The sequence below is a fragment of the Ursus americanus genome, chromosome 31 (genome assembly GCF_024610735.1).
Source record: "Ursus americanus isolate L20-20 chromosome 31, mUrsAme1.1.p, whole genome shotgun sequence".
Lineage (NCBI taxonomy): Eukaryota > Metazoa > Chordata > Mammalia > Carnivora > Ursidae > Ursus > Ursus americanus.
The window spans coordinates 14,619,460-14,646,195 of record NC_142157.1 but is presented as its reverse complement, the minus strand read 5'-3'; the positions used below and the strand labels follow the sequence as shown (position 1 = coordinate 14,646,195).

The window sequence follows — 26,736 nt, the reverse complement described above, 5'->3', positions numbered from 1 at the left end:
AAACACCATGGTAATTTGGGTGAGACTGGTCGATTGGTTGGCACTCAAGGCATGTGTATCGGAGGGATTTTGTCCCCTCTTTAGGCTTTCTTTTAGAAGGGAGGAGCTGACATTGCTTGGTTGTTGAGTGAGGCCAGCGGGCATTGATCAATTACACACATTTAAAACTGGTTGTGGTGGCTTCTTGTTACCATGGCTTCATAGTTGTGTCCCCCCCCACCCTAAGTTTGAGGTGACTGACTAGATGTTTTCTATTTAAAAGTTGTTTCTATCAGCTGTGTTCAAAATGAAAGCGATTTCATATTCTGTAATTATAGATTTCTTGTTGAAATTTGGGTCAAGAAGAATTGTTCAATAATTGCTTTCAGGAAGATCCTTCTTTTTTGGTGTTAAATTTTTTTTTTTAAGATTTTTTGTTCATTTATTTGACAGAGATAGAGACAGCCAGCGAGAGAGGGAACACAAGCAGGGGGAGTGGGAGAGGAAGAAGCAGGCTCATAGCGGAGGAGCCTGATGTGGGGCTCGATCCCGTAACGCTGGGATCACGCCCTGAGCTGAAGGCAGACGCTTAACCGCTGTGCCACCCAGGCGCCCCTTTTGGTGTTAAATTTTAACTAGGAGAGTTATATGTGTAACAGTTTTAAAACAATAATTGCTCGCTTTGTTTGTGTTTTCAGTGCTCTTAGGGGCTCATGTTCAATTCCTAAATTGATAATCTCCTGTGGGAAATTTCAGTCTTTTTGTAAATTTATGTAGCTATTTGCTAATAATATTCTCTTGCATGCATTTAGTCCGTGAAAAGGTAATTATAATTTTCTGTTGGTAAATCTAGCTTTTTATATTAGGATTAAATAGTAGGCTGAAAGTATACAAAAGTTACCAAATCATATTCTTTAAGAAAATTAAAAAAAATTTTTTTATTTATTTGTGAGAGAGAAGGAGAGAGCAGGAGCAGGAGGGAGGGGCAAAGGGAGAGGGAGAAGCTCAGCAGGGAGCCTGATGCAGGGCTAGATCCCAGGCCCTGGAGATTATGACCTGAGCTGAAGGCAGAGGCTTAACCGACCGAGCCACCCAGGCACCCCCAAATCATTTTCTTTTCAAACAAAATTAATCAGGTTATTGCAATTTTTGAGTGGTATATAATGGCATATGAGTATTTTTGAATTTTCTCCAGATTTATTGAGGTATAATTGACAGATAACTGTGTAAGTGTAAGGTATACCTGTATTAATTTAATATACTTTTATATTGTAAAATGATAATAGTGTTAATAATTCTATCACCTCACATAATTATCATTTCTTTTTTAGCAACTCTCTTAGAAACTTCCCAATGTATCATAGGGTATTGTTAATTGTAATCCGCATTCTGTACTTTAGACCCTCAGAACTTAGTAGTCCTATGACAGGAAGTTTGTACCATTGGCCCACCACCAGTCTGTAAATTTGTTTTTTTGAAGATTCCACTGTAAGTCAGATCATACAGTATCTGTCTTTCTGTGTGACTTATTTCACTTTGCATAATTCCCTCCAGGTTCATTTATGTTGTCACAAATGGCAGGGTTTCCCTCTTTTTTGTGGCTAAAAATATTCCCTTGTAAATACATACCACATTTTTTAAATCCCCGGATCCATTGATGGACACTTAGGTTGTTTCCGTGTCTTGGCTACTATAAATAATGCTGCAGTAAACATAGGCGTGCAGATACCTCTTTGAGAAATGATTTCATTTTCGTCAGATATGTTCCCATAAATGGGATTACTAGATCATATGATAGTTCCATTTTTAGTTTTTTGAGGAACCTCCACACTGTTTTGCCGAGCGGCTGTACCAGTTTACAGTCCCATAATGGTGTACAAGGATTCCCTTTTCTGTACAACGTTGCCAGTGGTATCTCTTGTCTTTTTGATGAAAGCCACTTTAACAGGTGTGAGGTGATGGGTATATCATTGTGGTTTTGATTTGCGTTTCCCTGATGAATAGTGATGTTGAGCCCTTTTTTTGGTACCATTGGCCATTTGAATATCTTCTGAGGAAAGATGCCTGTTAAGGTGCTTGGCCCAGTTTTTAATTGAATTATTTGTTTTTTGCTATCAGATTATATGAATTCCTTATATATTTTAGATATTAACCATTTTTCAGATTCATGGCTTGCAAATATTTTCATTCATTCTGTAAGTTGCCTTTTCATGATATTACTTGTTTCTTTTTTGTTTTTTAGATGTTATTTAAATTCAAGTTAGTTAACATGTATTATTGGTTTCAGGGGTAGACTTTAGTGATTCATCACTTGGATGCAACACCCAGTGCTCATCACAAGTGCCCTCCCTAGTGCCCATCACCCAGTTACACCATCTTCCCACCCATCTCCCCTCCGGCAACCCTCAGTTTGTTTCCCATAGTTAAGAGTCCCTCATGGTTTGTCTCCCCTTCTAATTTCTTTCCATTCAGTTTTCCCTCGCTTCCCCTATGATCCTCTGTGCTGTTTCTTATATTCCACAGATGAGTGAAACCATATGATAATTGCCTCTCCCTGACTGACTTATTTCACTCAGCATAATCCCCTCCAGTTCCATTCACGATGATGCAAATGGTAAGATTTCATCCTTTCTTTTTTTTTTTTTTTAATGATTTTTTATTATATTATGTTAGTCACCATACAGTACATCCCCGGTTTCCAATGTAAGGCTCAATGATTCATTAGTTCTGTATAACACCCAGTGCACCATGCAATACGTGCCCTCTTTACTACCCATCACCGGTCTATCCCATTCCCCCGCCCCCCTCCCCTCTGAAGTCCTCAGTTTGTTTCTCATAGTCCATAGTCTCTCATGTTTCATTCCCCCTTCTGATTACCCCCCCTTTCTTTATCCCTTTCTTCCCCTACTGATCATCCTAGTTCTTATGTTCCATAGATGAGAGAAATCATATGATAGTTGTCTTTCTCTGCTTGACTTATTTCACTTAGCATTATCTCCTCCAGTGCCGTCCATGTTGTAGCAAATGTTGAGAACTCGTTCTTTCTGATAGCTGAGTAATATTCCATCGTATATATGGACCACAATTTCTTAATCCAGTCATCTGTTGAAGGGCATCTCGGCTCCTTCCACGATTTAGCTATTGTGGACATTGCTGCTATGAACATTGGGGCGCATATGACCCTTCTCTTCACTACGTCTGTGTCTTTGGGGTAAATACCCAGTAGTGCAATGGCTGGATCATAGGGTAGCTCAATTTTTAACTTTTTAAGGGACCTCCACACTGTTTTCCAGAGTGGCTGTACCAACTTGCATTCCCACCAACAATGTAGGAGGGATCCCCTTTCTCCACATCCTCTCCAACAATTGTTGTTTCTTGCCTTGTCTATTTTTGCCATTCTAACTGGTGTAAGGTGGTATCTCAGTGTGGTTTTGATTTGAATTTCCTTGATGGCTAATGATTTTGAACATTTTTTCATGTGTCTGTTAGCCATTTGTATGTCTTCATTGGAAAAGTGTCTGTTCATATCTTCTGCCCATTTTTTGATTTGTTTATTTGTTTCTCGTGTATTGAGTTTGAGAAGTTCTTTGTAGATCTTGGATACCAGTCCTTTATCTGTAGTGTCATTTGCAAATATCTTCTCCCATTCCGTGGGCTGCCTCTTAGTTTTTCTGACTGTTTCCTTGGCTGTGCAGAAACTTTTAATCTTGATGAAGTCCCATAAATTCATTTTATCTTTTGTTTCTCTTGCCTTTGGGGATGTGTCATGAAAAAGGTTGCTTTGGCCGATGTCGTAGAGGTTGTTGCCTATGTTCTCCTCTAGAATTTTGATGGATTCCTGTCTCACATCGAGGTCTTTCATCCATTTGGAGTTTATTTTTGTGTATGGTGTGAGATAGTGGTCAAGTTTCATTCTCTTGCATGTAGCTGTCCAATTTTCCCAGCACCATTTATTGAAGAGACTGTCTTTTTCCCACCGGATGTTTTTTCCTGCTTTATCAAATATTAGTTGCCCAAAGAGCCGAGGGTCCATTTCTGGGCTCTCTATTCTGTTCCATTGGTCTATGTGTCTTTTTTTGTGCCAGTACCATGCTGTCTTTGTGATCACAGCTTTGTAGTACAGCTCGAAATCCGGCATTGTGATGCCCCCAGCTTTGTTTTTCCTTTTCAGCAGTTCCTTGGAGATTCGGGGCCTTTTCTGTTTCCATACAAATTTAAGGACTGTTTGTTCCAGTTCTTTGAAAAATGTCCTTGGTATTTTGATCGGGATAGCATTGAAAGTGTAGATTGCTCTGGGTAGCATGGACATTTTAACTATGTTAATTCTTCCGATCCATGAGCATGGAATATCTTTCCATCTTTTTATGTCTTCCTCAATGTCTTTCAAGAGTGATTTATAGTTTCTAGAATATAGGTCCTTTACGTCTCTGGTTAAGTTAATTCCAAGGTAACGTATGGTTTTTGGTGCTATTGTAAATGGGATGGATTCCCTAATTTCTCTTTCTTCGGTCTCGTTATTCGTGTATAGAAATGCAACTGATTTCTGAGCATTTATTTTGTATCCTGCCACGTTACTGAATTGCTCTATAACTTCTAATAATTTGGGAGTGGCTTCTTTTGGGTTTTCCATATAGAGTATCATGTCATCTGCGAAGAGAGACATTTTGACTTCTTCTTTGCCAATTTGAATACCTTTGATCCCTTTTTGTCGTCTGATTGCTGTTGCAAGGACTTCTAGTACTATGTTGATTTCATCCTTTCTGATGGCTGAGTAATACCCCATTATATATATACACCATATCGTCTTTATCCATTCATCTGTTGAAGGGCATCTCGGCTCCTTCCACAGTTTGGCTCTTGTGGATATTGCTGCTGTGATACTTTGGTACCCACTGTATTGAGAGTGTTTATCATGAAAAGATGTTGAATTTTGTCAAATGCTTGGTCTGCACATATTGAGATGATCATATAATTTTTTTCATTATATTAATGTGTATCAAACTTACTGATTTGATTTGATTTCTGAAGGATAATTTTGCTCAGTATGGTATTCTTGGTTGGCAGTTCTTTTCTTTCAGCATTTTGAATATGTAATCCCTCTGTCTCCTGGACTGTAAGGTTTCTGCTGAGAAATTGCTAATAGCCTTATGGGGGTTCAGTTGTAGGTGAAAAGCTTCTTTTCTCTTGCTGCTTTTAAGATTCTCTCTTTGGTTTTGATTCTTGACAGTTTTATTATAATGTGTTTGGGAGAATATCTCTTTAAGTTGAGTTTGTTTGGTGACGTGTGAGCTTCATAAACTTAGATGTCCAAATGTTTCCCCAGGTTTGAGTGTTTTCACCCATGACTTCTTGAAGCTTTATGTCTTTTTTTCCCCTCTCTCCTCCTTCTGGAACTGCAATAATTTACACATTGTTTCTTTTAGTGGTATTCCATAATCACATAGGCTTTTCTCACTCTTTTTCATTCTGTTTTTCTTTGTTCTCCACTGATTGGATCATTTGAAAGTTAAAATTTGAAAATTGTAAATTCACAGATTTTGGGGGGATCCATTTTCCTGTCAGTGGTTTCTGTTGTTTTTTTCATTTCCTTCCCTATATTATTCAGCTTCAGAATTTTTGTTTAGTTCTTTTTTACTATTTCCAGGTCTTTTTTAAAAAAGGATTTTATTTATTTATTAGAGAGCGGGAAAGAGAGCAAGTCAGGGGAGGGACAGAAAGAGGGAGTGAGAATCTCTAGCAGACCCGGGGCTGGATCCCAAGCCCCTGAGATCATGACCTGAGCCGAAACCAAGAGTCAGACACTTAACCGACCAAGGCATCCAGGTGCCCTTCCAACTCGTTATTAAACTTCTCCTTTTGTTCGTATAGTATTCTTCTCATTTTATTGAACTGGCTTTTTATTCTTAAGATTTTATTTATTTATTTATTTTGGAGAGAGCATGTGTGTGAGCGGGGCAAGGGGGAGTCGCAGAGGGAGAGGGACAAGCAGAATCTGCTTAACTGACTGAGCCACCCAGGCACCCCTGAGTTGGCTTTTTGTGTTTTCCTGTAGCTCATTGAGTTTCCTTAAAACTGCCATTTTGAATTCTTTTTTAGATATACATTGCAGATCTCCATGTGTTTGAGAACGATTACTGGAAGATTATTGTGATCCTTTGGTGGTGTCATATTTCCTTGACTTTTTATATTCTTTGAAGTTTTGCATTGCTGTCTTTGCATTTGAAGTAGTCTTTAATGATTACCTTTCCAGTGTGTCCAAACCTGATTTTTTTCTTTTTTTTTTCTCCAGTGGTGTGCTGAAACTTTTCTGCAGGAAATCTGGTTTTCCAAAAAAGCTCTCTCACCCATGGGTGATTATCTAAGACAGTGTTTTCCAGGGGCTCCCTGATGTGGCTGAGAGGAAGGGGCTGGAGCCAATTTATGGGCTATTGCTAGTTCCACAGCTGGGAATGTAGTTAGTGTGCCTGTTATCCGATGCATGGTAGGCAAGACTTTTTCTAGGTCCCTTGGTATATGGTGCTTGATTCCACAGCTCCTACAAAGAGGTCCATAGTAGTTTTGTCCCCACAAATGATGTTGTGTTATAATTGTATATTTATCTGTCTTTGAAGCAAGGAATGTATATTTCCTTATAAATGGTTGGACTTCATAACTGTTCTGTGAATTAATAAATGAATTGATGGGGCGCCTGGGTGGCTTAGTCCTTAAGCCTCTGCCTTCGGCTCAGGGCGTGATCCCGGGGTTGTGGTATCGAGCCCCGCATTAGGCTCCTCCACGGGAAGCCTGCTTCTTCCTCTCCCACTCCCCCTGCTTGTGTTCCCTCTCTCGCTGGCTGTCTCTCTCTCTCTCTCTCTGTCAAATAAATAAATAAATAAATCTTTAAACAAAAATAAATGAATTGAGAAGGGTAACAGGATTTTACAAAAAATTGTTTTTTTTTATTCGTTATGGTAACATTATTAGAAAACATTAGCTTGGGGCACCTGGGTAGCTCAGTCTAAGATTAAGTGTCTGCCTTCAGCTCAGGTCATGATCTCAGGGTCCTGGGATTGAGCCCCAAGTCAGGCTCTGTGCTCGGTGGGGAGTCTGCTTCTTCCTCTGCCTTCTGTTCCCCCTGCTTGTGCTCATGCTCTCTCTCTCTCTCTCAAATAAATAAATAAATAAAATCTTTTTTAAAAATTGCTTTTTAATGGCTATTTTAACTGGGTTTTTTAAAGTAGTGATCTTCGTTTGAGTATAAAGGAAGCAAGGAAAGATGAAAATGAAAAATGGACATCAGAAGAATCTCTGATTACACCACACTTTGAGAAGTTTGACTCCCCGACTTATTGTCCACTACAAGTGAATGATGACAGCCCTTTAAGTGAAATGGATCAGGATGAAGGAAGGGAAAATCTGTAAATTATTTCCCTCTGAAGGAATTCTAGCAGTGATTACTTTTTAAGGAAATAAAACACTGTAGTGTCGGTACAGGCTAAGGCAAGAAATACTCAAGTATATCAGACACACTGCTTGATAGGTTAAGATGAGGACAAGTGACTTTGACAAGGAGCAGTTTCAGTAGTCACCATGGAAGCTGGACTGTAATGAATAAGTATAAACACTCCTTAGAGAATTTTTATGGGGAAAGGTAACAGAGAAATGGATGATAACTGAAAAAGAATGTGGAATTCATGGGGATTTTCTTTCTTTTTTCATTTTAAGATGGGAGCTTTTAGAGTATGTTTGTATGCTGCTGGAAATGATCCAATAGAGATAGACATGGTTATTTAATTTAATTTTGTTGACATTTCCAAATGTTGGAAAGCTTATTGATTGTATTACATTATCTTTTAAAGATTATAGTAATTGTCCTTAGTACTCCTATTCATGTAGTTTTGGGGCAAGAAGTTGTTTATTCAGAACTGGTTCCACCGTGAAGTATTCTCATATAATCGAATGTGCAGATACTATCATTCATAGATTTTAAAAAATATATATAATAGTAAATATGCAAACACTTAGGCCCTTCTGAATAGAACTAATCATTCCTTGATGATTTCAGATATTCGGTGCCTTTGACAGTATCATGAATAGCTATGATTTTGTTAGGGACTTTGAAGTATCTGTTTATATTAAGTTAATGTTTGTTTAGATCTGGGGAAAGGGGAAAGCTTTTATTTATTTACAATTGCAAAATAAACTATTAATCTATCATAGATTATTACTTTTGGATAAAGTTCCAAATTACAAAAGCCGTGGTTCCTGTACCAACAGTGTCATTGACACATATTGTGTGCTCAGTAAGTGTGTGTTCGTGAATAAACATTTGAATGAATAAATGAATGCCCATTGATGAACTTCTTTAGAAGAAGCAAATCTTTAGTTTATTGAAAGTAGATTTTAAATATGGCCTAGTATGATGTCTTTTTATTTAAAAAAAATGTGTAAGATTCAGAAATTATTATTTATACTTAGAGGTAGGAATGGAATAATAATAGATTCATTTGCTATCATATTACTTAGAAACACTTAAATATTACTCTCACCACATATTGTAAAACACATGCTTTGAAGGCAGATATCCTGGATTTGAATTCTGGGTCTACTCCTGACCAGCTGTATGGGCTTGGGGAAGTTCCTTATTTCTGTGCCTCCTTTTCTTCCTGTGTAAAATACCTAATATAATTACCTACGTTTATAAGATTGTTGTGAGGCTTAAAATACCTAGAGACGTAGTGAAGTGTTCATAATAATGCATAGTAGCTGCACAGTAAATCCTCAAAACACTACTATCATGATTATTAAGAAAGGGATTCTTTCATATAAGAATTTAGTTTGAACCCTGCAAATAGGTTTTAGAGCCAGTAAAAGCTTGTTTTTATTGAAAATGCTAACAAAAAAGTGTGGTATATTTCTTTGTATCAAATAATGTAAGTAACATTATGATTTTCCCTTGCTCTTTGTCAATTTGATCTTAATGTTTTGTTAATATTATTAATAATATGTTTAGATATGATTTAGATATTCTTTGTATTTTAAGTATTTAATGTTTGCCTGAAAAGAATTGTTTTTTTTTTTTAGACCTGCAAAGAAAACATCTAAGGAAAAGAAAGAGGTAAAAAATATATATATATATATATATATATATATATATATATATATATATATATAATTTTATTTCATTTATTAATTTTTTAATTTTTCTTTATTGTATTATTTTGATAAATAATATTTATCAGAAATATTATTCCATGGTAAAAAATTACTCTAGGGAAGGTGTAGTGACAAAATAGAGGAATTTCTATTTGTTGTGAAAATGTTATTCAGAAACACTAGTTATTGATAAAGGTTGTTTTGAGAAAAATCAGTTCTTTAAAAAAGTACCTATGTTTTTGCTTTTATAAGAAGATGGGTATTTATCATCTCTCTACACTTAGTATATTTTATAAATATTTGGGGGACATTTTGAAATTATTATTTATTTGTAGATCAAAAAGCAAATTAATTTTACGGATGACCTTGATGACTTAACTCCATCATCTGGAACAGCTTCAGAGGATTGCAAGTTGCCTTGCTTTGATTTTAGGAGTTGCATGTTGCTAATTGAACAACTTGGCATGGATTGTAAAGGTAGGACCGTGGTATAAATATAAAGCCTTTATATGTATATTACTGTAGTAATATGTGCACATCTTGTCTAGTGCTGTACCATACAACACTGATCTGCTAAGAGCTACTCATCTCACAAATATGTTTTTTATGAAGACAGAGAACTGCTGAGTACTCTCAGCCAAAGAGCTATAATTTCCACTATACTTTTCATCATGAAAATGGCACACCGATGTGTTTGTTGACTCTGCTTCTCTTCTATGCCTTCACCCAAGGTCAGGTTACCAGTATTTTTCTCCTAGGATACTGAAATAACCTCAGGACGGTTTTCCCTGTCATTCCACCTCCCAGAATCTTGGTCTACGCTGCAACCATAATCATATATTTTTAAAAATTTATATTTCGTCACGTTACCCCCTTGCTTAAAGCTTAGCTTTTACTTCTCATTGCTCTAGCGTGAAACACCACGGTCCTCAGCTTCATCTTGTATTGTTTCATATCCTTCTTTCCATCTGTGTCTCAGCCACTAGTTTGGATGATTTTTCCTATAATAGAGCTTCCTCCCCACCCCCATAGCTTTAGTTAGGTAACTGCACATATATGAAGTGTATAATTTGATAGTTTTGACATATGTATACTCCTGTGAAACCATAACCGTGATTCAGGCAGTTAATATATCTATCACCCGTAAGTCTCATGTTTCATTATATCCCCTTATTACGAAACTACCAAATTGCTTTGTAAAGTAGTTGCACCGTTTTCCATTCCCACCAGCAGTGTATGGGAGTTCTAATTTCTCCCTGTATATTCATGAACACTTAATATTGTCAGTTTTTTAAATCTTAGCCATTCTGGTGGGCATGTAGTATATATATCATTACGGTTTTAGTATGCATTGCCCTAATAAGATAATGTTGAGCATATTTTTATGTGCTTATTTGCCATCTGTGTATTTTCTTTGAACTGTCCAAATTCTTTGTCATTTTAAAAATTAGGTTGTTTTCTGATTTGTTGAATTTTGAGAATTCTTTGTTTATTCCAGATATAGTTTATCACCTATTTTTTGGCAAAGATTTTCTCCCAGCCTGTGACTTTTCATTCTCTCAACAGTGTCTTTTGAAGAGCAGTTTTCCTTTTTGGTGAAGTCCAGTTTATGCATTTGTTCTTTTATGGATTCTTGCCTTCGGTGTTCCTATCTAAGAAATCTTTGCCTAGCACAAGGTCAGAGGTTTTCTCTCATGCTTTCTTTTAGAAGTTTTGTAGTTTAAAAGCAAAGTTTCATAGTTTCAGGTCTTAACGTTTAGATCTGTGATCCATTTTGTATTCTTTTTTTTAAAAAAGATTTATTTACTTGACAGAGAGAGAGGACAAGCAGGGGGAACAGCAGACTGAGGGTGAGGGAGAAGCAGGCTCCCTACTGCACGGAGATCTGGACATGGGACTTGATCCCAGGACCCTGGGATCATGACCTGAGCTGAAGGCAGACGCTTAACTGACTGAGCCACCCAGGCGCCCCCATTTTGTATTCTTTTTTATTTATGATGCAGAGTATGGATCCAGGTTCATTCTTTTTGCGTATGGATATCCAGTTGTCCTAGCACCGTTTGTTGAAAAGGCTGTATTGTCTTTACTTCATGCCATTTGCATCTTCGTCAGGATCAGTTGACCATATATGTGTGGGTTTATTTATGGACTCTTCTCTGTCCCATTGATCTCTTTAGCCTTCATTACACCAATATCATGCTGTTTTAATTACTACCAGTTTATAATAATTTTTGAAATCAGGTGGTTAGGGTTAGTCCTCCAGTTTTGTTCTGTCTCAGGGCTCTTTTGCTATTCTAGATCCTTTGTTTTTCGACATGAATTTTATTTATTTTATTTATTTATTTTATCCACATGCATTGTAGAATCCACTTGTCATTTTCTAAGAGAAAAAACTCTGGTGGTCTTCTGAAAATCAGGTTTGGATTATGTTGAATCTACAGATTAATTTTAACAATACTGAATTTTTCAACCCTGAACAGAGTATATCTCTCCATTTATATAAGTCTTCTTAAATTTTCTTGGTAATAGTTTATAGTTTTTTGCGTCTAGGTCTTTCTATCTTTTATGATATTACCTGTGATTATTTTTTATTTTTCAATGCAGTTTTAATTTTTAATTAATAATTAAAATTAATTTTTAATTTAAATTTTAAATTTTAAATTTTGATTGTTTATTCCTAATGAATAGAAATACAGTTGATTTTTTATAATGATTCTATATCCTCCAAACTTGATGAGTTCATTTACTAGTTCTAGAAGCTTTTTAATAAATTCTGTCAGATTTTCTACATAACCAAAATTTATCAGACTTTTTTTTGACTATTTTACTAATTTCTTAAGGTGGAGCCAAAGGTCATCAATATGAGACTTTTCTTCTTTTTTAATACATACATTCAGTGTTATAAATGTTCATATGAGTGCTAATATACCAGGATTCCAGAAATTCTAATATGTTATGTGTTCCTTTTCATTCAGTTCAGAATACTTTCTAATTTCTTTTTTCATTACTTCTTTGAGCCAGAGGTTATTTAAGGATTTTATTTATTTGAGAGAGAGAGAGACAGCATGAGCTTGGCGGGGGGAGTGGGGAGAAGACTCCCCTCTGAGCAGGTAGCCCAATGTGGGGCTTGATCCCAGGACCCTGAGATCATGACGTGAGCTGAAGACAGATGCTTAATCAACTGAGCCACCCAGGCACCCTGACCCAGGGATTATTTAGATATGTATTAATTAGTTTGCAAATATTCAAGTATTTTCCAGAGCTATTTTTATTCTTGATTTCTAATTTGATTTCTCTGTGGTTACAGAACGCACTTTTATGACTTAGTCCTTTTGACTTACTCCTCTCATTACAATTTATTTTGTGACCCAAAATATAGTCTCTTTTGTTAAATGTTCTATGGAAACTTGAGAAGAATGGTGGTGTTCAAGTCTACATTCTTGCTGATTTTCTACCTGTTGAAATCTCAGACTATAATTGTGAATTTGCCTGTTTCTCTGCAATTCTGTGGATTTTTGCTTTATGTATTTTGAACCTATTCATAGATGTGTAAACATTTAGGTTTGTTATGCTTCTTTCAGTTGACCCTTTAATCATTATAAAATGACCTTATTTATTGCTGCTAATGTTTTTTGCTTTGCTACCTATTTTGTCTGGTATTAATATAGCCACTTAGGCTCAGCCTTCTTTTGTCAAGTGTTAGTGTGGTCTATCATATTTCTGGCCTTTTAACAAATTTGTGTTAAAGTGCGTTTTTTGTTATAGGTGGCATATAATTAGGTCTTCCTTTTTTTTTTTTTAAGACTTTATTTATTTATTTATTTGATAGAGACAGCCAGCAAGAGAGGGAATACAGGCAGGGGGAGTGGGAGAGGAAGAAGCAGGCTCCCAGCGGAGGAGCCTGATGTGGGGCTCGATCCCAGGACTCCGGGATCACGCCCTGAGCCGAAGGCAGATGCTTAGGACTGAGCCACCCAGGTGCCCCTAGGTCTTCCTTTTTTATCCATTTTGAGAATCTGCCTTTTAATTGAGGCTTTTAGACCATTTTCATTTCATGTGATTGTTAATGTAGTTGTTTTGAATCTGTGGGCATGTTGTTTGACTTCCATTTGTCCTTTCTGCTGTTTGTTCCCATTCTCTTCTTTTTCTACTTTCTTTTAGATTAATCAAGTAATTTCTATGATTTAGTTTTATTTACGTGTGTGTGTGTGTGTGTGTGTGTGTGTATTTTGCTTACTCACTATAACTCTTTAGTTTTGCTATTTTAGTGATTAGGGTTTAAAGTATATGATTTAAGCATCACAATCCACCTTCAAGTAATGTTTTACCACATCATATGCATTTTAAGAAAATTATAATAGTTAACTTCCATTTCTTCTCTCCTAGTCAGATCCTTCTGGATCTGTGGGAGTATAGTTTTCATTAAGTTTAGAAAGGTTTTGGTCATTTTTCCTTTTCTTTTTTTTTTTTAAGATTTTATTCATTTATTTGAGAGAGAGAAAATGCACAAGCAGGGGGAGGGGCAGAAAGAGACGGAGATTTGCCACTAAGTAGGGAGTCCGATATGGGGCTTGATCCCAGGACCCTGAGATCATGACCTGAGCTGAAGGCAGACAGACACCCACCGACTAAGCCACCGAGGTGCCCCAGACATTTTTTGTTCAAATATTTTTTTCTGGTTCCTTTCCTCTGCCTCTTTGAGGAATTGTAGATTAGCCACTTGAAGTTTTCTCACAGTTTTCTGAGGTCAATTGCAGTCTTTTATTTTGTGATGTCTAATATGTGTTTATTCCTATCCAGTGTATTTTTCATGTCTGACATAATTTACATCTCTGTAAGTTGTATTTGGTTTTTTAAAAATAGCTTCTATGCCTCTACTTACTTTTTTATGCTTTCTTTTGAGATATAGCTAAGTTGATTACAAACAGTTTGTCCCTTTCCAGTCCTATTCTTATGAATTGTTAGGTGAATCCAGAGTAGTGCTCAGCCTAGAGCTCATTGTTCCCCACCGCTGAGGCAAGACCTACTACTGTATTCATTGTGCTACAGGTTATGAGTTTTCCCAGCATGGCTAATGGGAATCGATACTATCCCTGGTGCTGTGTGAGCACCAGCGGAGCCCTCTGCAGATCTCTAGAGTTCTTTCTTTGTTCTGCTTTCTTCTCGCCGGTGTTTTGACCTCTGATCTCTATCTGCCTTGGTTTCACCGGATTCTCAGTTCCGTCATCTCAACTCAGGGAATATGGTGGAGTCTATCTCAGTTTTTTCACCTGTGTCATGGTCGGTGGAAATTCTCCCAAGGCAGTGAGTTCGGGTATGTGTTAGGCTAACTTCTTTTGTTTTCAGGGATCATTGTCCTTCATTGACTGAAGTCTTTTGTCTTGAAAATAATTTGAAAATGTATTTTATCTTTTTGTGTTTGGCTTGTTTCAGGTAGGAAGGTAAATCAGTACCTGTTACTCCATCTTGGCCAGAAGCAGATTGCAATGGAACTTTGGCACATGCTGTAGGCTGTCTTGAATGCTCTTCTTCCTCCTTTGCTCACTTGCTTCCTGCTCCTCCTTCATTTCTCAGAATAGTTCTCTCTTCCTCGGGGAATCTTCCCTTCCCAGGGTAGATCACATTATGTTATGTGATCCTAGAACTCCGTTTCCTTATAGGAACTATCTGAATTTGTAATTGTCGTTTTATTTGTCTTTCCCTTTCACTAGACGTGAAGCTAAATAAGAGCCAGGGATCTTATCTGTTTAATCTGCAGAGCTTAGTATAATATCTTTTTGTTTTTTAAGATTTTTTTTTTTTAAAGGTTTTATTTATTTATTTGACAGAGAGAGAGACAGCCAGCGAGAGAGGGAACACAAGCACGGGGAGTGGGAGAGGAAGAAGCAGGCTCCCAGCAGAGGAGCCTGATGTGGGGCTCGATCCCATAACGCCGGGATCACGCCCTGAGCCGAAGGCAGGCGCTTAACCGCTGTGCCACCCAGGCGCCCCTTTTTAAGATTTTTTTATTTGAGACAGGGAGAGTGCACAAGCTGGGGGAGGGGCAGATGCAGAGGAGAAGGGAGAAGCAGACTCCCCGCTGGGTAGGAAGCACAATGCAGGGCTTGATCCCAGGAACCTGAGATCATGACCTGAGATGAAGGCAGATGCTTAACCGACTGAGCCACCCAGGTGCCTGTATAATATCTTTTATATTGAAGTCATTCAATATATATTTGTTTAATGTATGAATGAGTGAATGTGAAAGCACACAGTCCTTTATATGCAAAAAGTACTCATATTTTTTTTCTTTTTTTTTAAGATTTAAGTAATTTATTTCAGAGAGAGCATGAGCGGGGGGAGGGGGGTGAGAGAAGAACAGAGGGGGAGGGAGGGGGCGTGGAAAGAATCTCAAGCAGACTGCGTGCTGAGTGAAGAACCCCATGCGGGGCTCAATCCCAGGACTCTGAGATTATGACCTCAGCCGAAACCTGACTCGGATGTTTAACCAATTGAGCCATCCAGGCGCCCTATATATTCTGTTTCTGTTTTTTCTCTGATGTAGATTCTGTTAATTTATTAAAAATTCGGAATGCGGTTTGTTCGTTTGAAAGATTATTAGAACTTAAAAATGATCACTGTGAGCAACTTACAAGAAAAAATAAAGAATTGGAAAATTGGGTTAATGGTCTACAAAAGGAGCTATCACAAACAAAAGAAATTAAATTGCAGTTGGAGCAGCAAAAAGTGGAATGGGAACAAGAACTCTGCAGTTTGAGGTATGACGTCTTGGTTTCAAGGAAGTATTTGAACTTTTATTTTTTTATTATTTTAAATAGGCTCCACACCCAGTGTGGGGCTTGAACTCACAGCCATGAGATCAAGAGTTGCATGCTCTACCGACTGAGCCAGACAGGCACCCCTTGAGCTATTGACTTTTATACTACAGATATGTAGGAGAAGTTTTGTAGTTGCTAACTTACCTTCTAGGATTTTATAGGGAAGAAAACGTCTTTAGTATTGTGAAGTATGGGATTCTTCTGAATAATACAGCAAGTTCTTAACGGTGAATACTTCTACAAATAATTTAATGTATATTCCAAATCATAATTTTAATGACCATATAGAAGTCCATCATATGGAAACCTCATTATTTAACAAATTGAATTTTGGTCGGTTTTCGTTTTTCTATACTTTAATTAAAGCTGTAAGGAATGTCTCTTATATAAATCTGTTTCTACATTTCTGGTTAACGTACTTGGAATACATTCTTCGATATAGTATTGGTTACTTAAAGTATAAAAATTTTTAAAGAATGTCTTCGATCCTATTTTTAAATTGTTCTCAGGGAAGTTTATATTAATTCGTATGCCCGTGAACAGAGTATAACATGGCCATTTTTCTCAAGACAGAAAAATGTTTAAAAATTTATTCAGTTTTAAACATACGCAGCGATTAAAAAGTAACATGGAAAATGATTACTGCTCAAGTTGCTCAACATCTCTCTTATATGTAGGTAAAATTAATTCAAAAGTCTGTGCTGCGAGCACATATTACTCTTTATTGTTTACTTAATTAATATGGATCCTGTGTTGGTCTAGAAGGGGTTTTCAAATGATTTATAAAGTGGATAATAGGGGTTCCTGGGTGGCTCAGTTGGTTAAGTGTCTACCTTCGGCTCAGTTCATGATCCCAGGGTCCTGGGATCGAGCCCCATGTCCAGATCTCTGCTCGGCGGGGAGCCTGCTTTCCTCTGTCCCTCTGCCTGCCACTCCACCTGCTTGTGCTCTCTCTCTCTGTGTCAAATAAATAAAATCTTTGAAAAAATAAAATGAATAATAATCAACAAGGTCAACTGAGAGTATTGCAGAAGAAGAAACATAAAATGTATGGGGCAACAGATATTAGACTCCCTAGCCTAGTCCTGGATCACAGTAATCTGCAGGGGTATGTTGTGCGAATGACATCTGCAGATTCTGTCTTACACTGCAAATTATTTTTAGAGGTACCTGTGATGTTTTGTGAAGTAGAAATCTACTTCTAGTGAATTTATAAACAGTAATTTCTCTTTTTAATTAGTAACTAAATTATTCTAATGGAAGAGTAATTATGACTATGTGGGAAACGATAATTTTCAATTCTAACTTTCTTGAATAATTTCAAAATTTCTATCCGTACAATATCTACCAGAGTTATTATTGACTAAAACTTACTACTAAACTGCATAATGCTTTCTCATTGCTTCTTTTCAACTCTGTGTATCTTTTGGAAGAGATTGAAGTGAGAAATTAAAACCATGAGCCCTAGAAAGGAAAAAATTAAGAACATAGAAATTTCGGGGCGCCTGGGTGGCTCAGTCGTTAAGCGTCTGCCTTCGGCTTAGGGCGTGATCCCAGCATTCAGGGATCAAGCCCCCCATCAGGCTCCTCCACTGGGAGCCTGTTTCTTCCTCTCCCACTCCTCCTGCTTGTGTTCCCTCTCTCGCTGGCTGTCTCTCTGTCAAATAAATAAATAAAATCTTAAAAAAAAAAAAAAGGACATAGAAATTTCATTTGGACAGTAAACCAACATATGTGGAACCAGATCATGAAATGAACTTTTTATTGCTTACAAAACAAATTTTAAAATAAGTCCATTTATTTGCAGGTTTTCCTTCAAAAGGGAAAAAGAAAAAAGAAGAAATACTGATATGTTATATGAAAAAATTAAAGAGCAATTAAAAAGAAAAGTACAGCAGTATAATAAAGAAGCTGAATTGAAACAACAACTTGAAGTTACTCTTCGGACACGGGATGAGGAATTGAGGACTGTAAGAAATAATTTGAATCAGGTACATCTTTGATAAAAATTGTATATTTCCATCAATATTATTTATAATATCCCTTTGATTTAATGTATATTATTTAGATTAAAATAGATAAAAAATTCAGTTTTATCCTAATAGGAACTATGATATTTGTAGCTAAAATTAATAGCTTATTGGAATCCTTGGCTTCTCATATATGCTGTATGTATATTTTCTGAGTTAAGAGATGGAAAGTAAATTGAGATAAATGTGAATGTTGGCTCTGTTTTTTTTTTTTTTAAGATTTTATTTATTTTTAGAGAGAGAGCATAAGCAGGGGAAGAAGTAGAGGGGGAAGGAGAGGGAGGGAAAAGAATCTCAAGCCGACACTGCGCTGAGTGCAGAGCCCAACGTGGGGTTGGATCTTACAACCCTGAGATCATGACTTGAGCCAAAAGCAAGAATAGGACACTGAACCAACTGAGCCACCCAGGCACCTCAGTTTTGGATTTTTTATGTGAAAATGCAGGCTAAATCACCTTGAGACTATGATGGAACTAGTTAAATGTTTTGTAAAGAAATTTTATTTCACATACTATATGTACCTGTTTTTTTACTCTATGACAAATTTAGCTGTCATTTAAATTAAAATTGGAGTTATTCATGAGCAGGATAAAAATCCTGTCATTACAAAGGCTACTTCTTTTGAACATTTTTTTTAAGTTCTCTTAAGCTTTTGACTTTCTTTTTTAATGGTGTGATCCAAAATCCTAGTGAGAATAGGTCTCTAGGTTGTAGTAGAACAAAACGACACAAGAAACAACTTTCTCAAGAACAGAATGCCAGAATATTACAAGACGGAATTCTAAACCATCACCTTTGCAAACAAAAGGAGCTAGAAAAGGCTGATAAGAAAATGCATTCTGGGGGAGGGGGGGTGGGGTAATGGGATAGACCGGTGATGGGTAGTAAGGACGGCACCTATTGCATGGTGCACTGGGTGTTATACGCAACTAATGAATCATCGAGCTTTACATCAAAAACCGGGGATGTACTGTATGGTGACTAACATAATATAATAAAAAATCATTAATTAGAAAAAAAAAATAGAGCCAAAAAAAAAAAAATGCATTCTGGGGTATTTTCTTTAGTCATTTTGAACTACATGTGTGTATGTATTTGTATGTATACATATCTTATTTTCTGAAATTACTATTTTTTCTCCATGTATGCATATATATATATTTTAAAAACCAACAGTGTAGATCATGGAAAGTATAGAGGATTTTTAAAGCATATATATATATATATATATAAAGCATATAAATATACATATATATATACATACACACACACACACACACACACACACACACACATATGGGGGACATAAGGGGCAGTGACATTTCTGGTCCAGTGGCTAAAGTAATAGTCTCAATTTAAATGCATTTGTCTGCAAGCGTCAAATAGTGACATTCATAATGTCCTCATCCAATGGAGAGGCTTTTATTATTTTCCATAAGAATTGATGAGCTTTCCATAAGCTCAAAACTATTGCTACTGACAACATATGTTTCAGTTTTGGGGCAGTTACTTCATCACCTCTGTATTAATAGAGAGTTTAGCTTAACGCTTCCACTGACGAACAGGAGGAAAAGTGTAGCCTGTTCAGAGACTTTCTTTTGGATGTTAGTGTCCTACTTTTGAGACAAGTAGCAATTTGCTCCAAGTGGTATCCTATTTTATTACAAGGTGCTTTTGAAACAATCATATGCTAATGATAATTAATTGATGAGTATTTTATTCCTAATAAAACAGCTCAGTGTATTTCCCCCCATTTTGTATTTCTTACCATTTTAAACATCATGAAGAGGAAATAAAATTTATTGCAGCAGCAAATAATCTGATGAGTTTTCTAAGAGCTGTATACATTTTACCTTATTTACCACCAGTATTTTGAAATATAAGGCTCCTTTTGTATTGATGATTTCCACTAGAGAAGAACTGCAGTTTGGTGCAAGAGCACTAGTAGTGGAGTAAGAAGACCTAAGGAAAGTCCTGCAGCTCACTTACTATTTTTAACCTCTCCATTCTAGAATTGTGATAACTAAAAGTGGTCATTGAAGTATGTAGAAGTGTTTATAGTGCAGTGCCTGGATTTGTCGGTTGTCAGTAGATGCAATTCTTATAACTGACTATAGAAATGTTAGAAAACTGGAATTCTGTGGAATATTGTCAGGAAAAAAGAATTTTAGGAAATTTAATCTGTCCAAACATATGCAGAGCTAAGGATTTTACTGTGGGGTGGCTGTGTTAGATATCAGACTGTAAACTCAATGTTTAGTGTCGTCAGATTTATTAATCTTTTATTTCAAGCTTTCTGGGTTTGTTGTAAATCAGAGAGAGGCCTTTCAATTGTGAGATTCTTAAAAATTTTGTCGTGGTTTCTTTTTTCCTCTCATGTATTCATTTTTTTCAATTAAATTTTTGAACCTTTGGGAATTTAGGCTTGTATAACGTTTGAGGTTTGGACCCAACTTTATTTCTTTCCCGTTGGATATCCACTTACTGCAACCTGTTCGTTGTATAAACATAGGTTATTCTTTAATTTCAGAGAACATCATGATAATGTCATTTTATTGAGTTCCAGCTAAAAGTCTCCTTTGTTTCACTTAGATTTTTAATAGTCATGGAAAAGAAAAAGGTCTGTTGCATAAAAACCACAGGTGTCAGGATCAACTTGCCATGCTAAGACTGGAAATAGGCACTATAAACAATCAAAACCGGGAAAAAGAAAAGAAGTACTGTGAAGACATTGCAATTATAAAAGAGAAAAATGCCAGCCTTCGAAAGACCATAAAACTGACCGAGGAAACATTAAGAAAAACAATATTCCTGTATAGTGGACAGATTAATGCTCTGACCGCTGAGAATACAATGCTAAAGTCAAAATCGGAGGGCAAGGAGGAAAATAAGGAAAGACTGGATGCAAAAGTTGAATCATGCCGAGCTAGACTAGCTAGTGCTATACAGGATCGTGATCAAATTCAGACATCAAAGAGAGACCTAGAACTTCCTTTCCAGAGAGCAAAAGATGAATGTGTTCCTGTGCAGGAGAAATTGAATTTCGATGTGTCTAACCTGAAAGATAACAATGAGCTGCCTTCTCAGAATCTTTCGAAAGGTGAAGGTCAACTCAATACTTTAGAAATTGAGCTCCGTCACCCAAGAGATGCCCTCAGAGAAAAGACTTTGGTTTTAGAACGTGTACAGGGAGACCTAAGTCACACACAGTGTCAGAAAAAGGAAATTGAACACAAGCATCGAAATGAACAAGATAAAGTGAATAAATACGTTGGACAGCAGGAATCCTTAGAAGAGAGATTATCTCAACTACAAAGTGAAAATACGTTGCTTCAACAGCAACTAGATGATGCTTACAACAAAGCTGCCAGTAAAGAAAAGATAGTAATTAATATCCAAGACCAGTTTCAGGATATTCTAGAAAAACTTCAGGCTGAAAGTGAAAAACAAGGTCTTATGTTGGAAGAAAGAAATGAAGAGTTAATGAATGAATTTAATCTTTAAAAAAAAAGAATTTATTAGTATGAAAAGGAGAAAGTAGAAAGGGAAGTATCCAGAAAGATAAATATTTTTCAAGCTTCCTGAGAGAAAATTCAAAGTAATATTTGATTATGGATTATTATTATCATTATTTTCTTTTTAGAGAGAAAGAGTGCACCTGCACATGAATGGGGGTGGGGCAAAGGGAGAGGAAGAGAGAAACCCAAGAGGGCTCCACATTGGAGAACTCCTCCTCAGGACCCCAAGATCATGACCTGAATGATTATGGCTGAATTTTGAATCTAGTTGAAAATATAAAATATATAGACTATAAGCCAGGGTTAACTTGTATCTAGCAAATAAAAATTAGACTTGAGAAGTGCTCTAATCTGAATAAAATTGTTGTGCCATCTATGAAAGTTTAAGAGGTTAAGTTATAATTGCTGATAGATAGTAGGCTAATATTAATAATTTAGTTTTGTACTGCTAAAATAATACTTTTAATCTTTGTCATCACATTTTAATACCATGATGAACAGATAAATGGAAATGCACATACCTAAAATGGGCATTTTGAAATTGAGATTCAATTAAGTGGATTAACTTGACAGTTAACTCCTGACTTCCCACATGAACTGAGATGCTGTATCTCAGTACTTTTCCTTTGGTAGCTCTTTATAAATTTTAGGTTGGCATAACTTTATTTTTACTTACATAAATTTGAAGTTTTAGTCTGAAATCATGTATTCTTATGACCTTTTACCTCTTTGAAGGCACTTACTTTTCATTAAATCATAATTTGGGACAACTGTGGTGAGCTTTAGCAAAACTGTGTTTGATTTAATCTTCCCAGTGCTATTTATAATTTTTTAAAGCAATTTTACACGTAATTTGGTCATTTCAGAGCACAATTACTATGATCTGGGCATAAGTTTGTCCAATACAAAGAGAACTATATCTCTGTAATTCGTTAATTTGGCATTGGATCTCCATTTTCAGATTAATGAGGGATGGCAGGATTCTTGTGTAGCAGAAATGGCGGTCAGGGAGGGAGGTGCAAGCCAGGTTATCTAGGGCCTTGAAAGCCATTAGAATGACTTCCCTTTTGTCCCGAGATAGTAATCTATTAGAAGGATTTGAGCAGAGGATTGAATATGTGAGGAACTTTGACATTAATTGAAGCCTCTAATAAAAAAGAGGGAAAACATATCATGATGTAGAATTTACCACTGCTAGTCCCACCTATATACCCATTTCTTTTTGAGACTTCAGTAGGTTGGGAAGCTTTCCAAATTCATCAACAAGGAATGGGTAGTGGGGCTGAATTAATTATCTAAGTAACATAATACTGACTGGGCAAGATGATAACACCTTTTTGTGTCTTTAACCAAATTCAGTAAACAGCAATGTGTACATATTAGGAAAAGAAGGTGAATTGACATATGTGGCGATATTTTTCAAAGGACGTATGTTAGAGTTACATATTATTAACACAACTTAAGAGTAAGATGACTTATAAAATCAGTAGCAGAAATGTCTTATTAGGTAGCTATGACACAGCTTCAACTAGAACTGGCTGATACCCTAAAAAAACAATCTATGTCAGAGGCATCACTAGAGGTTACATCACGTTGTCATATTAATTTAGAAGATGAGGCACAGGATTTAAAGGAGAAATTAAGTCACATCAGAAGTCAAGTATGTATTAAATGGAACATGTTAATGGTTAATCTGTAGCTGATTAAATAATATAAAATGTTTTAGGATGCTGATTTCCACGGACCACTTTCTTTTGTATTTTCATTATAGTTGATTTAGTATAATTTTAGTATCTTCGCAGTGCACTTATTTCTTAAACTTTGACTTTCATTCTGCTGTTTGTATTATACATTTTTTCTTATACTATTTACGCTTAGGGAAGTTGAGACTTAACGCATCATTCCTCACAGAAATTGAGGGACTTTTTTTTCTTCCAAACCGTTTTTTTTTTTAAATATTTATTTATTTATTTGAGAGAGAGAGAGCACATGCACATGCACACGTGTGCCTGAGTAAGGGGAGAGGAGAGGGAGAGGGAGAGAGTCTGAGGCAGACTCCCTGACCAGCGCAGAGCCCCATGCCAGCTTGATTCTGTGACCCATGAGATCATGACCTGAGCTGAAATCATGAGTTGGATGCTTAACCAACTGAGCCACCCAGGTGCCCTAAACACTGTTTTTTAATGATATCTCTGGTGCCATGATGAGGTGAGCCATATAAAATCAGAAGATAGTGTTTAATGGAATGTTTCAGAGAATTCTTATTTCTCATCCTCACTTTTATGAATGGATAGAGAATCTGTACTGATTTCAGGATAACTTGTACAGAAAAGTCATTTCACAAACCAGTTGAACTTAGGCATTTCCTTCATTTTTGTTTCCTTTCAGATACATTGTAAATGCATAGAAATATTCAGATCATGTATAGTATATACACCCAAAAGAGAGAATTAAGAAAATTATCTAGGTCCTGCCTTTAGATTTGTTTAAAGCCTTATTGAGGTAAAATACACATACCATACAATTCACCCATTTAACATGTGTAGTTCATGGTTTCTGAATATATTCATAGAGTTGTGCAACTGTCACTGCCATCAAGTAGAACATTTTCATCACCCTGAAAAGAAATCCTTAGCCCTTGCCCGGAGCCTCAGGCAACCACCAGCTACTTCCGGCCTCTATAGAGTTGCCTGTTCTGAATATTTCACATAAAGAGGATCAGACAGTGTGCGGTCCTTTTTGACTAGCTTCTTTGACTTAATGTTTTCAGGGTTCATCTGTGTTATAGCATATGTCAGTGCTCCATTTCTTTTTATTGTCAAACGTGCTCCATTGTGGGCTAAAACCCTGTTCATTCATCGCTTGATGCACCTTTGGGTTGTTTGCACTTTTTCGCCATTAATAATGCTGCTGTGAGCGTTCATTTAGTTATTTCCCTGCCATCAGATTTTATCCTCTGAGTTAATTGGGGTGATGTCACCATCTCTCAGGCTTTTACTCCTGCTGTCCTTTCTGTCCTTTTAGGTTCCCTTCCTCTTGCCTAATCCTACACTATTCAGACCTGGCTCATAGTCTCTCATTCTCCATGGAGCTCTCTCCGACTATTCTAATTCCCACTGACCTTACTCTCTTCACACTTGTCATTTAGTCTGTGCAGAACAATTTAGTCCTTCGTTTTACATTGTTTTTATTTTTCTCATGCGAGATGATTTTGTCTAAGTATGCATTTATCTAAGTGGGAAAATATGGGTTATGTATGGTACCTATCCTTGTATAAATTGAAAATATTTTAACTTAACAGTTTTTAGGATAAAATTAAGTGCTTTATACCATATCAATAATTTCTTATTGAAGACATTGACATAACAAAGCTTTTATTTTCTAAATGTATTTTAAGCAATTAAATGTAAAATTGAAAGCATTTAATCTGGCAGAGGAGAAGTGTTCAATCAAATGGTTGTCCCCCTCCCCCCCAACTATGGAAAAACAGCCTAAATTTGCTTTTCTTCATTTTGCAGGCAGAACTGAGATTTACAGCTTTTAACACTTTACGAACTATAAAGCTCTGGGGACAGCTTTTCTTTTTTCTTTCTTTTTTTCCTTCCTTTTTTAGAGTTTGTTTGTTTATGTAATTTCTACACCCATGTGGGGCTTGAACTCATGACTCCAAGGTCAAGAGTTGCATGTTCTTCTGACTGAGCCAGCCAGGTGCCCCTGGGGACAGCTTTTCTGATATGCCATATAGCATGTAGCCTTAATCTATTCATCAGAGTACTTGCTAAAGCAGTGTAACTTAAACAGTTGCTAAAATAAACAATATAAACATGAAATGATTTGGGAACATTGATTTAGCAAGGGTCCATTATTTCCACGTCAGTGGCTTTCCCTTGCCTCTGATGTTCATGTAAATTATTTATTACTCAGTCTAGGAGGTACTATTGGCACTGTAGTCCATGAGCATTGTCCACTGAGTAGTACAGAGAGGGAGTAAGTTAAAATAATTATAAGTGGAAAAAAAGTACTGTTGGCTGGTGGAATTGGTGCGAGTTTTTTGAAGTACTGAGGATATATTCTGGGCCTCGTGCTCCCCATTTGCTGCCACTTTCAGTGATACGAAGAACGATTCAGTATAACTTGTAGATGAGACCACTTTTGTGGTCTCATCTGCCTAAAATATCAAATATGATTAGAACATAACATGCAGCAACAATAATAATGCTAATTGCAGACACTTAGAATTTGGTGTGTGCTACATCCCCTTCTAAAGAGTTCATGCATATTTCCTAATTTAATCTTCCCAACATCCCAGTGTGGTAGATACTATTATTTTCTTCATTTCACAGAAGAAGAAACTGAGACACAGAAATTTTAAGTAATTTGTTCCAGGTCACACAGCTAATAATACCCAGTGGTGTTGGGAATTCGGACCGTAGGCATTCTGGTTCCTACGAAGATACTGCCTCTCATACTATTCCGTGAAATACCTGGTTGTCACTGAAAGCAGCATGTTAGCTTCTATAATCACTGGAATAGCCGTGGTCATTCACATACATGAATGTTTACAATTATAGTTGATGTGGTGCTTGGAATACAAAAATAGAAATGTTTCCCATAAGGTTATTTTCTGTCTTTCCCCCTTTGACCAATATGTACATTTGTAGGTTTAGCTGATAAAATAAAATTTAAAAACATGAAAAGTGTTACGTTTTAGCACTAGAGAAGTCAGTAAACTTTTCTGTAAGGAGTTTGTAAATATTTTATTTTAACATTTTATTTATTTATTTGAGAAAGAGAGAGAGAACAAGCAGTGGGGAAGGGCAGAGGGAGAGAGAAGCAGACTCCCTGTAAATATTTGAGGCTTTGTAGGCCATAGGTCTCTGTTGCAGCAGCTCAACTCTGCTGTAGTCATGAATCAGTATGTAGAGGAGAGTGTGGTTGTGTCCAATAACATTTTATTTACAAAAATAGCTGATGGTGGTTTTATAGTAGATTGCCAATAGTTAAAAGTGTTTCTTTCTTTTCTTTTTTAGTTGCAAGAAGCACAAGATCGACATGCAGAGGCTGTAAGATGTATTGAGAAGTCAAAAGATCACGTGCAAAAGTACAATTTAAAGCAGCACAGAAAATAGCTTGAGTATTTATAAAGCAGATAAGCTGTGTAGTATGAGAAATATATCAGTGATGACAATAAATACATCATTGTTAAGCTAGATAAAAATTTCAGCTTTGTGCTCTATTGAAATGTATGATTTTTGC

General features: G+C 36.4%; 1 protein-coding gene and 1 pseudogene across 28 annotated transcripts in view; both read left to right on the top strand.

The window, feature by feature from the left end:
• The window catches only part of LOC123791704 (ankyrin repeat domain-containing protein 26-like), a 184,442-nt gene that overhangs the window by 114,607 nt on the left and 43,099 nt on the right, over window positions 1-26,736 (top strand). For all 28 annotated transcript variants that reach the window (XR_015722489.1, XM_087857833.1, XM_087857831.1 and 25 more), the window contains 5 exons: window positions 9,043-9,076; window positions 9,450-9,591; window positions 15,659-15,872; window positions 17,740-17,923; window positions 26,511-26,581. Coding sequence is in view for 27 of the 28 variants with exons in the window: in XM_087857833.1 (XP_087713959.1) it covers window positions 9,043-9,076; window positions 9,450-9,591; window positions 15,659-15,872; window positions 17,740-17,923; window positions 26,511-26,581 (645 nt within the window). In the remaining variant the exon portion in view is untranslated. The remainder of the gene's footprint in view (window positions 1-9,042; window positions 9,077-9,449; window positions 9,592-15,658; window positions 15,873-17,739; window positions 17,924-26,510; window positions 26,582-26,736) is intronic.
• On the top strand, window positions 19,784-26,515 carry LOC148107382 (ankyrin repeat domain-containing protein 26 pseudogene; annotated as a pseudogene).